The sequence below is a fragment of the Phascolarctos cinereus genome, unplaced genomic scaffold, assembly GCF_003287225.1.
Source record: "Phascolarctos cinereus isolate Bilbo 61053 unplaced genomic scaffold, phaCin_HiC Scaffold_2;HRSCAF=192, whole genome shotgun sequence".
Taxonomy (NCBI): Eukaryota; Metazoa; Chordata; class Mammalia; order Diprotodontia; family Phascolarctidae; genus Phascolarctos; species Phascolarctos cinereus.
The window spans coordinates 266,253,210-266,268,091 of NW_027555625.1; the positions used below are offsets into that span (position 1 = coordinate 266,253,210).

Here is a 14,882-nt window from a genome sequence, read left to right on the forward strand (position 1 = left end):
CCCTCTGAGACTATAAGCAGCTGAAGAGTCGCACGTATACATTAGTAGAAAGAATTCCCTCACTGGGAGTTCTCTACACCTATGAAATCATAGAGTTAGAGCAAAACAAACAAACAAAAACCTAAAGAAAAAAATAATTTCCAGTGTGTTTATTTAAAAGAAAGAAAAATTTTAATCTAGCAGTAAGAAATTTATTTCTCTAACTCCATGGCTCCTTCCTGGGACCCTCCCACTTGAGGGATTCCTGGCTGTGCAAATGAAGCCAGGTAGACAAGTAAATAAACAAATCTCTCTGTGACTTTAAGGGCCCAGAATCAGTACTCAAATCTAAGTATGTGTTAAGATAACAATAAAAGGTGCAAATTATATAACACTTTAAAACTTACAAAACATTCTGCGCTGATTCATACACTCTTTCATATTTGTCTTTGGAATTAACAGAAATCTTTCAAAAGGGAGATTGGCTGGGGATTAGGGTGCAGGCCAGGCCCATGCAACACAATGAACTTAAGTAACCCATTTAAGTACTGAACTCACCACAGAAGCATCACACTTTCCTCATTAACACCGTGATCTAACCAAACGAGTTAAGCTGCTCTCTCCATCATCCACGAGACCCCCTCACTGGGTGTAACTCAAAGTTCTGTCCTGAGCCCTCTTCTTGGTTTGCTCTCTACTGCCCCCTCCTAGTGACCTCATTGGCTTTCATCTATTTTATTCTCATCTCTATGCACATGACTCACCGATCTATACAACCAACCCAAGTCTCACATCCAGTTCAGGAACTGAACTCATCTAGTTCCTCCTGCCTTTTGGATATTACAAACAACACATCCCAGAGACATTTCAAATTCAACATATCTGAAACAAAATTCATTTTATCTTTCTTGTCAAACTCTTTTTGCTATTGTTCTTCCCTTTGTAAGTCAAGGGTATTGCCATCCTTCAAGTCTCCTAGGTTAGCAACCTCAGCATTACCCTCAACTCCTCATTCTCCCTAAACCTACATAAACAATCAGTTACAAATCTTGCCATTTCTACCTCTGCAACATTTCTCACATCTGATCCCTTTTCTCTCTTCATTCAGACACCACCTAAGCTTGGGCTCTCACCAGCTCTCGCCAGTTTTAACATCAATAGTTTCCCACTGCTCGTCTTACTTCAAGTCTCTTCCCGCTCTGATCCACATTCAATACAGTTACCACAGGGACTTTCCTTAAACACAGATCTGACTATCACTCCTCCACTCAATAAATTGCAGCGATCCCCTACTACCTTCAGTATGAAATAGGAACTCCTCTATTTTTTCTTCTAAAGCCTTTTACAACTAAACCCAACTTATCTTTCTAGCCTCCTTACACATTACTCCTCTTTCTGTACTTTACGGGGTCCAACTAAATTGGTTTTTCTGTTTCTCACACACAACAGTCCATCTTCCATATCTGTGTGGCCATCACCTGTGCCTGGAATGCACTTGCTCCTCACCTCCATCTCAAAGAATGCCTCATTTCCTTCTTGAAACAACCAAGGCCCTTACTCCCTAACCACTGTGTGTGTGTGTGTGTGTGTGTGTGTGTGTGTGTGTGTGTGTGTGTGTGTGTGTGTGTGTGTATGTGTGTGTGTGTGTGTATGCTGTGTCCCCTGATAGAACATAAACTCCTTGAGAGAAGAGATGGTCTCATCTTTCATCTTTGTATCCTCCAGACCTAGCACAGAAACTGGCACTGGCACTGGCACTGAGCAGACACTAAATGCTTGCTGACTGTTTGAACCTTAGACAGGAGCACCCTAAAGATCATTTACTTAACTACATGAAACATTATATCTATTACTACCTCAGGACACAGTCTTTAAATAAAAGCAAATTAAAAGAAACAAATCTAAAAGCTAATTGCTTTTTCACTGTGCTCTGGAGAAAGCTAACCATTCTGAAGATGGTTACTATGCTGAAGAAGTTTTTTCCATGCTGAAATCTGTCTTTAGTTTTATCTATTTCACTTTTCTTCTTCTTGGCAAGAAAATGCTATTTAATGGAGCTCTTTTATCTAGGAAATGTACACTGTATCACTAATGAGCCTACATTTTCAGCCTCCCGTCAATTACTATCCGAGACTCTGCAAGCTGCAGATGGGGCACTCCTGGGTTACTCACCACACCACTGGGAAGAGTATGGCTCCACAGCACAGCAGGTCCACCAAGAACAAAGCATCTTTCCACAAGCCATACTCGGTTGTTCCCTCCTCAGTTGATTCTATGATGATGTAGGCCACATTTGCCAGGACCTACAGAACATGATGAGTCACTGAATCCTGAAGGGTCACTGGAGGGAGCAGACCCAGGAGAAGCAGCCAAGCAGGAGAACTGGACACCCACACTTCCAGCTCCCCACTCAATCTTCGTGTTTTAGGCACACTGGGCCTTAGCTCAGATTAAACTTCCTAGCAGGTGAGCAGTTGGCACTTTATGGCCCATGGCCACAGCTCCTACACTATATGGACCCAGGGTGACCCTTCCATGGGTCTCAGATTTTTGGAAACTGAAGCTCCTCTAGGTTTGATATTGTGGAAACTGTGATATCAGTGATACGGGGGTGAGGGGGATGAAAATCATAAGCTCCAAAACTCCTATTTCTTCCCTCACAGTTTGAAAAAGCTGGCTTTAATTCATTTTAAGGCACTGTGGTAGACACCAGGAATACAAAGACAAAATGAAAAAGACTGTCCTCGAAGAGCTTACTGAGTCAGGAACTGAGGGAGAAGAATCCAGAAAACTTCTAGAAGAAGACAGCACATAGCATTAGCTTGGAAGACAAGGTTTTTGAGAAGCAAAAATGCAGAGGGATTTCAAGGCGGGCCTATGGAAGAGCTAATCAGAATGGCTACCAGTCAAATTTGGCTAGAATACAGAGTTCATGGAAGCACAAAATAGACTGGAAAGGTAAATGGAAGCAAGACTGTAAAGGGCTTTTATTCTAGAGGCAAATGGAAGCCACTGAAAGTTGTTTAGCAAAAGGGTGACATGGTCTGACCTGTACCTTAGAAAGATTATTTTGGCAGATGTGTGAAGGGTAAGCTGGAGTGGGAGAGGATGGATCAGAGAAACCCATCAAAGGGTTACTGCAATAGTTTAAGTACGGGGTGATGAGAGCCTCAGATACTATGTGGTAATTATGTAAATGGAAGGGGATGGATGGAGAAATGTTATGGAGGTAGAATGGACAAGACTTGGCAACTGAACAGATATAAGAAGTAAAGAGTCAAAGATGACTCTGAGGTTATGAATCTGGGTAACTAGAAGGACTGTCATGCTCTCAATGAAAATAGGGAAGCTTGACAGAGAAGCAAATTTAGAGGACAAGGATAATGAGCTCTTTTTCAGATATGTTGAATTTGAGATACCTATGGTATATCTAGGAAAAGATAAGCAGTAGGCAACTAACAGTGTGTGACTAGAATTCAAGCTGGATTAAAGCTGGATACACAAATCTGAGAGACACCTGTATAAAGATAAATGAACTCACTGGAGTTGAAGAGATCTCCAAGAAAGCATGCATAAAGAGAAAAAGGAGAAAAGGGTCCAGCACAGAGCCCCAGGAAACAACTGCTCTAAGGAGACAGAAGGTAGAATAGGCACTGGAGGCTTGAAGACAGGCAAGAATATTTGGAATGGCTGCTGATGGGGTGAGAAAGAATGTCAATCAAGGAAAAATAAACATTTTGCTGCATGGCAGGGAAAGCTCAGTTGAAATGGTGGTATAACTTCCACCAATGGTATTCAACAGTTTAGAAGTTCTTGTATTTATCTTACATTTATTTTGTATGTGTACATGATGTCTCCCCCTATAGAATATAAATTTCTTGAGGGTAAGGGCTTTTTCATTTATATCTTCATTCATCTAGTACTTAGTATCATGTCTAGCACATACTAGGTGCTTAACAAAGTCCTGTCAATTAACGCACTGACTGTAGAGGGGAGAGTAATCCAGGGATGAGGACTGACAGCACAAAAACAGCAGCAGGACAAGGAGGGGAAAGAGTCAAGATTGAAAACATATAACTGAACTGATCAACTAGAAACTGGGTAAAGATTGTGAGAAGGAAGTGAAGCCAAACAGGGAGGAGAACAGGATGGAACGGAGGGACTGGAAACTGTAGTAGGATAAAAAGGTTTAAGAACAATGAGGCCAAGCAAGAGAGGAATTCCTGGGTTCAAAATCATGGAAGTAAAACAATAATGGATTACAACAAAGTCTAAAATGAAACTAAGCGGTGTATGTGGAGGGGAGAAACCAACTGAAGTTGGAAATGATGGTAATGGAGGATTCTTATGAACTGAGAGGTCAGAACATTTGAGAGGACATAAATGTGTATGTTAAAGTTCCCATGTAGGAAAGTAGCACTCAGGATGTAGAGGAAGACTCTAAGCTAGGTACTGGCACTCCTTAAGAAAGGACAGAGAGTGATCTGGAGTCGGTATGATTATGGGAAGAAGGCTCTAGACTAGATGATATATAGATGGATGCAGTGAACCTCACAGGAGTTGCTGCTGAATTATAATGTCAGAGGGATAATATGGAAGTGACACAGAAGTATGCTAACTATTTTTCTTGGTCCAACATGTTAGGGGACATGAGAAAAGGGAACACCAGGACTGGAGAGGGTAGCCAGAAATGCAGGGTTTCTGGAGTCAGGTTTCCATAAGAGCAAATAGATGGCAAGGGTGTAAAAAAAGAACTTAAAGATGATATTGGTCCAGCTACTCTGGAAATAGACTGGCACTTTTCATTTGATTAATTTTTGTCTAAGCATTCTATTCCTGAGTTTATAACTTTATGTTTTGGTTTCTCATCAGTAGTTTCACTTCCTATGAAAAACAATTCAATTGGGAGATTTATGATAGCAGCAAAAGATCATGAAGTGGCTTATGCTCTGAAGAAATTTACAATTTAAATATTCCAGATCACCCAAGATACAGTGGTTACATATGTTTAGTACCATGAAAAATTCGCAGTCCCCAAATATCTTCCTTGACTTTCCTGACATCCCCAAATTACAAATGTAAATAAAATGTAAATTTTTTTAAAAAAGCTTTTCAATGCTTTTTTAAAAAGCATTGTTAACAAATCTTTAAAAAATGTAAATGTGCTATTTTAAACATCTTACTTGTAGTTCCTTTTTTAAATGGATTAGAGGTGATGTATTTCTATGATTCAAGTAAAAATTTGTTTCATTTCCCACAAATACAAATTATTTTGAAACGCAGCTTTTTTCCAATTCCCTGTTTCTTTCCTACCTTATTCTTTCAAAAGTCCCTTCACTAAGGTCCCATGAATCTTAAACTTATATATCTACTGTTTTATTATATAAATTAAGAAGTGAAAAACAATCATCTCTTAAAGTCATAATTTCACTTTATCCTGCAACTAACATTCTCAAGAGGAGAATCAAATCACTTTGTAGGTACTGATGTGCCAAATACTCTTCCTAGAATACCATACTGCACACACAGTTTCTGTGCACATATATGTCTAGGCTCAGCCATTTTCCGAAACAGTATTAGAAGCTGGTTTAAAAGTCTAAGGCAATGAAAAAGTATTTTCTCTTACTTTCTTGTCCAGATCAAAACTGGAATCAACAAGTAAAATTTGTACTTCTAAGTTAGAGGTTGGTAAACCAATGCCTCGAGGGTTATCAGTGCTGAGGTACAGAGCTGCCTCACCTGCAGTGGGATGACAATCATAAAGATCTTTTTGTCTTTATCAGAAAGGATGTGTTTGATGAAAGCCCAGCCAGTACCAATGAGTGCAATAGTGATGAACAATAGTGCACCTTTCAATCTGAAAAAGAAATTTTGAAGATTTCAGAGATACCAATAAGTCTCACCATGTCCAGTAATATTTCAAAGTGCATTTCATTATTTCACATGTTTTTTGTGGAAAGGAGATAACTACATAACTACTCTCACTGATACTTTATCCTTCTAATTATTATGCACTTTCTCATTTTATCCATCAGCCCCAAAATAGCAGCAACAGGATCTGGCACTCTTCCATGAGTTTACCACCTATGCTATGAGCTCCCAAGCCTGCGTAACTATTTGCTGACTATACTGACAGCTTTTCTTCACTAAGGCAGAGGGTAAGCATAAATGCCACATTAATGGATAATCACGCTTATGGCAGAATCTTACATGGCATTTCATAGCAGCAGTATTTAATGGACTATCTTGGATACTTACAGATGTGTGATGTAGTAAACAACAGCCCAACCTTCTATTGGAAATCCCTGAGAGGAGATGTAGTGGTAATCAATCTAAAATCACAGAGCATACAGTCATTTCAAAACACTTCAATGCAAGCCAAATTTTCACTTAGAATCTCATCCCATCACACACATAATTCCACTTAAAATAACATGTAGATAATTTAACTACTGTAATATATTATTCTACCCTCTCAATACAATGTCACTTCATTGGTCACATTCAGCATGTGATTACACTGGCAAAATGTCAGGTCAGTTTCATAAATCCTATACAAGGGTATAGTTTCACGTAACTAAAGACTCACATAAGTTGAAGAGATCAAAAAGGGCCACCTAGTCCTTCAGGCAGACAAATGTGAATTACTCAAAAGAGACAGCTGCCTTTTCTTAAAGATCTTCAGAGACTATCCCTCATTAAACCTCCTCACAAGCCCTCACTAAAGAAATGTAAACACATCCTATAAATCAACTGGCCTAGATCTAGATTAGCACACTTGGAAAGTGACTAACATTTGTTTCCAAGTTTATCTTCCCTAATAAAACTGAATCACAAGCTATCGGCATTAATTATTTTGAAAACAAAATATTTTCCACAACCTAAAAGTCATATGCCTTATGATATGTTATCCAGATCAGCAGAAAAAGAACTCTCTTATGAAGGTCCTAAAAGGATAACTAAAATATTAAAACAGCTTTCATTTCCTCTGAGGTCTTAAATAGATAAATTATAGTTCCCATCACAAAATGCATCTATGCAGCAGTAGCTCTCAACTTTGAAGAAATACAGACATTACACTGGTCTGTGGGCACACAGAAGGCCCTTAAGAAATATCTGTAGATTAACCAACAGTTTTTTTTCCCAGGTTACTACAGGTTTGAGTCATTAAAAATTCAACTCAAAGTCTAATTTTGACTTGGAAACATCCTATATGCAAAAAGCACTGACTTAATTTTGATGGCTCAACTTTTAAAACATTCATTTACACATAAAAAACAGCAAGCATGTTAAAAGCAAACTAAATAGCCCTGTCCTATCATTAACTGCATGCCAGAACAAGAAAAATGCAGGAATTACAGTAAATGGTGGAAATAACTCAGTAGATGGCACTCTCATCTCAGGAAATGGCAAAAGTCAATGTTTGAGGAAGCATTTAGGAGATGCTGTGCTAAAGGTATGCAAAGAGGTTTTAGTATCTAGACAAGCCATGGGCATTAGAAGTATGAAGATCTTCATTAAAAAGGGATTCTATTAATATTTGTTGCCCACTTAACCCCTCTTCCTTCAGGGTAATTTACTCATCCACTCTTTCTATTCACTTACAAAAAAAGAACACCATTGTAAAATGGACACAAAAATGTTATACATACTGCGTGGAACACCAAAGACAAAGATTTTGTGAAGGGAAGGGCTGCCATCAACCAGTGAATCTTAAAAACATCATTCCTATCAAAAAAAGGGGGAGAATTGAGTAAGTACCTCACTGTCTCATAAGGAACTGCAAAAGGCTATAAACGTCAGATTAATTTGTTAGAAATACAGTCAATGAAATACAAAGAAAAATCGAGCCACCACTATCAGTGGGGTTGGCTTCCATACTGAATTCTTAAAATCACCTATATTGCAGAGCATTGTCTACATTGTGACTACAATGGTCAGCAATGTGGAAACAAATGCTATAGACAAGAATCTGTCCTATAATTAAGCTGAGGGCACAACCCAGAATATTTATTTTCCTGGATATTTGGGTTAATTTCCTATTTTAGTGTATACTTGAAAGTTCGTTAAAGGATGCAAATAAGAACAAACCAATCTCAAAGGCACACCACTAGATGGCATTAAGATTTATGTGAAGACATTCAACTAACAGCATGCTAATTAAGGCAATTCAAGGCCCTAACAGTTGCACTGGTTTGTATCATTCTTTTTCAGTGACCCTTTCTGACAGTTTGTCAAACTACAGGTAGTGAGTGGCACTTTCTCTTTTCCTACCTTCCAGCCCTCTCCCACCATTCAGGATATAAAATAAAATAATATCAAAAAGTGATTCCTTTCCTCTCTTGCACTCTCATAGCACTTGATTTGTACTAATCTTAAGCACACTGGCCTTGTATTCTGTATTACCTCTATTGTTACATATGCCTTAATCTCTAGCCTTCCCCAGATCATAATCTTACTTATATTTATATTCCCTTAGACACCTATAAAAGTACCTCGCATGTATATACTACTCCATAAATGTTTGTTGAGGTAAACGGATTGAGTTATGCTGGCAAAAAGAAGAATCTAAAGCAATGATAACCCCTGTACCACCAAACTCAATCATCACATAAGTAAGATTACACTTTATCCCTTTAGCCCCAAGGCCAACCACGAGAGAAGACTGACATAAAAGGAAATGTTTTTATAAAGATCAATTTTAGTCATATAAAAAAGTTAGCATGACCAAAAAATTGCATACAGAATAAAAAGGAAAGATAGAGCTATGGGAAGGGGAGAATCTTTGTTTTAAGTATTTGATACAAAATTGACATTTCAAATCTATAAAGAACTGACATATTTCTAATAGTAAGATCTATTTCTGTACTAAGTAGGTAAGCAGTCAAAAGATTTGAACAAGAACAAGAAGCTCTTGAGAGAACACATGGGGGGGCGGGGCGGTGTAGAAGGTGGGCCCAGACCATTGACTTTCTGTACACTTTCAGAACTCCCAACATCGAGACCCCCTTCAATGCCCTACTGGCAACTGTTCTGCAACTTAAGATCTTAAAGTTGCCTGGGCCATTGAAAAAACATTTAATAACCACCTGAAAAACTACTTAAAGTCTCTAATAATAAAAGAAATGCAAATTTAAAACATTCTGAGATACTATCTCATATTGATTAAACTGGCAAAGATAGTTCAAAATGATAAAAGTCAATGCCAATATGGCTATGGAAAACATAAGCATATTATTTATACCGCCAGTGGAACTATTAATTAATACAACCTTTTGGAAAACAACATGACTACATATAGTAAGAAGCTAGAAAAATATTCTTACCCTCTAACCCAGTGATCCCAATAGCAAGACTACCCTAAGGAGATTTTTCAAGGAGAAAAAAAGGCCTTTCTAAATTATAATATTCACAGCAATATTATTTGTAATAGTAAAAAATCTAGAAACAACCCTTATATCCCATGACAAGGGAAAAGTTGAATAAAGAATAGTAGATGAAAATGATGGGAGTTATTGCACCATAAGAAATGACTAAGATCAAAACTATAAAGATACAGGGAAACCAAGGCCCTATAGCATCAGTTCAGTTGTTTTTCTGTCATGTCCAGTCTCTTCGTGACCCCATTTGGGATTTTCTTGGCAGAGATAATTGGAGTGGTTTGCCATTTCCTTCCCCAGCTCATTTTACAGATGAAGAAACTGAGGCAAACAGGGTTAAGTGACTTGCCCAGGGTCACACAACTAGTGTCTGAGGTTGGATCTTCCTGATTCTAGGCCTGGCACGCTATCCACTGCACCACCTAGCTTCCCCATAGCATAATAAATAGAAATCTAGCTTCAGAGGCAGAAAGACCTGGATTCAAGTGCTAGCTCTGTCACATACTGCCTGTCTGACTCTGGATAAGTCACTGAACCCTCAGACCCCCAAAAAGCTTTCTGACTTTAAGTTGCTGAGCAGCTACTGACTGGCATTGGCAGAAAGGATTTCTTTACTAGGAGATCCCTACACCAGTGGAATCACAGGTCTAGCCCTTTAAAAAAAAAAAGAGAGAGAAAAGTGGAACGGAGCCCACCACTGTGTCCCTACTTGAAGCATTTCTAATTTGGTCAGCTTTGCCAGGCCTATGCTCCTCTGCCCATCTGCCATCCACTTGGAAAGCCAAGGGTCACCTCCACACCATGATGAAGCACTGGTACAGGACTTTGACAGAGGAGTAACAGCAGCAGCAACAATAATTTTTTTAAAATTAAGATAGTTCAGACAGGGGCACAAAAGCAAACAGGAAGTTTCTGTTACTTTACTAAAATTAACATACACTAACAATTATAAACAAGAGATGTGTACAGTTTCATGTATAATATGCTTTTATTTTTATTTGTGTGTAAGAAAGGATTTTTTTGATGGCTACTAAGTATGAAATAAAATACATTTAACTATTTCATAGTCATAAATCATCTGACTATGTGAAACAATGACTATCTTAAAATCTCTGTGCTGACCTCCAATCTCTCATCTCCAGCTGCCTTTCAGACATCTCAAACCGGATGTCCAGTAAATATTTGAAACTAAACATGTCCAAAACTAAACTCATTATCTTTCCCCCTAAACCCTCTCTTTTTCCTTCCTTCCTTCCCTGTAACTGCAGAAGGCAACACTACCCTTCCAGTCCCCCAGGCTCAGAACCTAGGAATCATACTTAACTCCTTACTATTTCTTAGTCAATAAACATTTATTAAGTGTCTACTATGTGCCAAGTGCTGTGCTAAGCACTGGAGATACCAAAGAGTTTTGTAAAGAACAGTCCCTGCCCTCAAGGATCTTACAATCCAATGGGGGAGACAATACACAAACAAATATACAATACACAAAGCAAGCTATATTCAGGATAAATAGGAGATGATTAACAAAGGGAAAGCACTGGAATTAACAGATGTTAGTTAAGGCTTCCTGTAGAAGGTGAGATTTTCATTGAGACATGAAGGAAGCCAAGGAAGTCAGCAGTCAGCAGAGAAAGGAAAGCATTCCAGGCATGGGGGACAGCCAGACAAAATGCCCAGAGCTGAGAGAGGGAGTGTCTTGTTCATGGAAGACCCCCTCCATATCCAATCTGCTGCCAAAACTGTCCATTTCACATTTGCAACATCTCTCAAATATGCCCCCTTCTCTCCTCTGACACTGTCATCATCCTGGTATGGGCCCTCACACCTGAACTATTATTGTAATAGCCTGCTGGTGGGTTTGCCTGCCTCAGGTCTTTCCCTACTCCAATCCATCCTCCATTCAGTCATTAAAGTGTTTCCCCAAAGTTCAGGTCTGATGATGTCATCTATACACACACACCCAACTCAACAAACTCCAAAGGCTCCCCTATTTCAGGATCAAATACAAAGTGCTCTGTCTGGCATTCAAAGCCCTTCATAAACTGGGCTCTTCCTACCTTTCCAGTCTTCTTATACCTTACTCTCTGCCACATACTCTTTGACCCAGTGACACTGGTCTCCTGGCTGTTCCCCAAATAAGACACTCCATCTCTTGGCTCCATGCATGCTGTCTGGCTGTCCCCCAAGCCTGGAATGTTCTCCCTCCTCAACTTCACCTACTGACCTCCCTGGCTTCCTTAAGTTCCAACTAAAATCTTACCTTCTACAGAAAGCCTTTCCCAACCTCTTCTAACTCTAATGCTTTCCCTTTGTTAATTATCTCTTATTTATCCTGAATATAGCTTGCTTTGTATATATTTGTTTGTATATTGTCTTCCCTTTTAAGACTGTTAACTCCTTGAGGGTAGGTACCGTTCTTTGCTTCTTTTTGTACCCCCAGCACTTAGCACAGAGCCTGTCACAGAGGAGACGCTTAATAAATGTTTATGGATTGATTGTTAATTAAATATAAGGAAATGAAACACTACACTGAGCATTAGAAAAGAAATTATTCAAAAATACATACATACAAAGGGCAAGCAGATAAGAGCAGTAAAAATGGCCCCACAAAGTCCTAGCTTTTAGAGAGGATTCCATTTCATCAATAATACACCAAAACATCTACCCTTAGAATCATTTCAGGAAGAAGCTTAAATGTTCAATGCATTTACATAGCATAATCCACCTAGTTTATAGCCTTTTAAGCAACAAATATTCATCACTCTTAACTAAAAATCAACATTCTCATTTCAGCTGCTTATTTAGGGACATGTGGACAAAATTAAATAATGTTACTACACATATGCAGCTGTACTCCCGTGAGAAACACGTTAAGGAAGTTCTAACAGCAGGGGCTACAGAACTGAGGAAGGAAGCCAAGTAAATAAGCTTTGAAGAGCTATCTTCATTTAATAAGTCTTCACTTGGATCAATGAAGAGAATCCATAGCAGCTGTGATCTGAACTGATGCTCGAATTTCAAGGCTGGCATCACCCTGAGTCCTATAATGTAAATATCTCTGCTATTTCAAAAGAAATTTGTGTTGCCCAGCTTTTACTAAATATTTGAGTTTGCTTTTAAAATATGTTAGTAGGAAATACACAAACACCATTAAGCAAACTGCACATGCAAAGGGAAAAAAATTAAAGCCCTTCAGAGAATTGCTCTATTATATACATTCTTATAATCTATTTCAAAAAGAGGAAGGGAATGAGGAAAAACTGTTGAGATTTTTTTCAATTTAGGAAGTTTGCAAAGAAGATATAAACATGCCAATGTCAGTTGCTGCCCTGAATTAAGGCCTTCCCAGAAGCTCAAGACTTACCTCCGTTTTCGCAGAATATGAATCCAGATGGTCCCAGAAAGGAAGAAGAAAAACGCCATGGAAACATAGAGCTTTGGGAGAGGAATTTCCCCAGCAGAGAGGTAACTGTCAGGATTCTTCTCTGTGATCTCAATCTGAAAACAAACCCAGTATGCACATCCTGATTTACTTAAAAGTGACACCTCCTCCTATCTCTGGAAATCTAGAGCTATACTTAAAGAGGAGTTTAAGGATCAGAGACCTACAAGGCAGACTCTAATTCACTTTCCATTTTCTTCATTTATAAAGCCTCTACTACTTTAGTATTCTAGGTAGGAAGAAGCTTTAAATGCCAATCTTTTTCATCTTGCCAGCTGGAATAATCCAGAACTGAACAGAGATAGGGATGTGGTAACTATAAAAACGTCTTGTGTTTTCCCTGGCTCACAAAGTCCTTTGGCCATCAACCCTGCAATATTTTCTGTAAAATACTCACATCAAGGCTGAAAGACAACTCATCACTGGTCCGAATGTCACTGAGAAAACATTTGTGGAAATAAAGGCTGTAGAGACCTTCCTGGTCACTGGTACTGATATTGAAGAAAAACTAGAAACAGGGAGGAAAAGGTAAGTGTATTCAAACTTAACTAAGTATACATGGTCAATTTTTAAAATAAAGTTATAAATATTACAAAGAAAAAGAACAAAAACATCCTACTTAAACTTAATGACTGCTGGGACCGAGTATAAACAAATGTCTTTCCTTGTTCTACAATAATTAGAAGCTTACAGGTAAAAACAGTTCACAAATTGTCTTCCTTTCTTTTTTCCCTTAATAGTATTTTCTTTTTTCCCCCAATTATATGTAAAGATAGTTTTCAACATTCTTTTTTATAAAATTTTGGGTTTTGTAAAATTTTTTTCCCCAAGAGAGCAAGCAATCTGATATACGTTATGCATGTACAATCATGTTAAATATATTTCCACATTACTCATGGTGTGAAAGAAGAATCAGAACAAAAGAAGAAAACCATGAGAAAGGAAAAAAGTGAAAAGAGTACACTTTGATCTGCATTCAGACTCCACAATTCTTTCTCTGCATGTGGTTAGCATTTTCCATCACAAGTCTTGGTTCATCGGAACTGTCTTGGATCACTGTATTGCTGAGAAGAGCTAAGTCTATTACAGTTAATCAATGCACAATGTTGCTGTTGCTATGTACAATGTTCTCCTATTTCTGCTCACTTCACTCAGCATCAGTTCATATAAGTCTTTCCAGGTTTTCCTGAAATCTGCTTGCTCATCGTTTCCTATAGCACAATAGTATTCTATTACATTCACATACCACAACTTGTTCAGCCATCCCCCAATTGATGGGTATCCCCTCAATTTCCAATTCTTTGCCACCACAAAAAAGGGTGCTATAAATATTTTTGTACATGTGGGTCCTTTTCCCTTTTTCTCTTTGGGATACAGACCTACTAGCTGTATTTCTGGATCAAAGAGTATGCACATTTTTATAGCCCTTTGGGCATAGTTCCAAATTGCTCTCCAGAATGGTTGAATCAATTCATAACTCCATCAACAATGAATTAGTGTTCCAATTTTCCCACATCTTCTCCAACATTTATCATTTTCCTTTTCTGTCATATTAGCCAATCTGACAGGTGTGAGGTGGTACGTGAGAGTTGTTTTGATTTGCATTTCTCTAATCAATAGTGATTTAGAGCATTTTTTCATGACTATAGGTAACTTTAATTTCTTCATCTGTAAACTGCCTGTTCATATTCTGACACAAAGTATGTTCTAAACACACATTTCTAAGTTTTTAGTTTCTGTAATACACATTTGAAAAGTATAAATGTGCTAGAGATTTAAAAAGATGTCTGGGAATCGAAGAGTTAAAGCATAATATGCAACACTATCAATCTGTTCTGTCATATACTAGCTAAACTGGTAGTAGAATATATTTAAAATCACTCATGACAGTGGGAAAAACAAGAAATTCACAAACAAAAATCTCCAGCTCAATAATCTCAAATCATATGATGCCTCAGTTTCCCAGAGTGATCATGAGAACCAAAGTGCTGGCTGACGTGGCTGTTCTGACAGAAAGAGTAAAATCAGTGGTGGCATTAAGGAAGCACATTTCAGTAGTCACCACTAAATTCCCTAAA

The 14,882-nt window shown here is 38.3% G+C and overlaps 1 protein-coding gene across 3 annotated transcripts in view; it reads right to left on the minus strand.

The window, feature by feature from the left end:
• The window catches only part of GPR107 (G protein-coupled receptor 107), a 90,586-nt gene that overhangs the window by 51,345 nt on the left and 24,359 nt on the right, over nucleotides 1–14,882 (minus strand). For all 3 annotated transcript variants that reach the window (XM_078150004.1, XM_078150006.1, XM_078150005.1), the window contains exons 8-13: nucleotides 13,202–13,312; nucleotides 12,727–12,860; nucleotides 7,632–7,707; nucleotides 6,238–6,311; nucleotides 5,719–5,836; nucleotides 2,152–2,282 (exon numbers count right to left, since the gene is read on the minus strand). In XM_078150004.1, coding sequence (XP_078006130.1) covers nucleotides 2,152–2,282; nucleotides 5,719–5,836; nucleotides 6,238–6,311; nucleotides 7,632–7,707; nucleotides 12,727–12,860; nucleotides 13,202–13,312 — 644 coding nt within the window. The remainder of the gene's footprint in view (nucleotides 1–2,151; nucleotides 2,283–5,718; nucleotides 5,837–6,237; nucleotides 6,312–7,631; nucleotides 7,708–12,726; nucleotides 12,861–13,201; nucleotides 13,313–14,882) is intronic.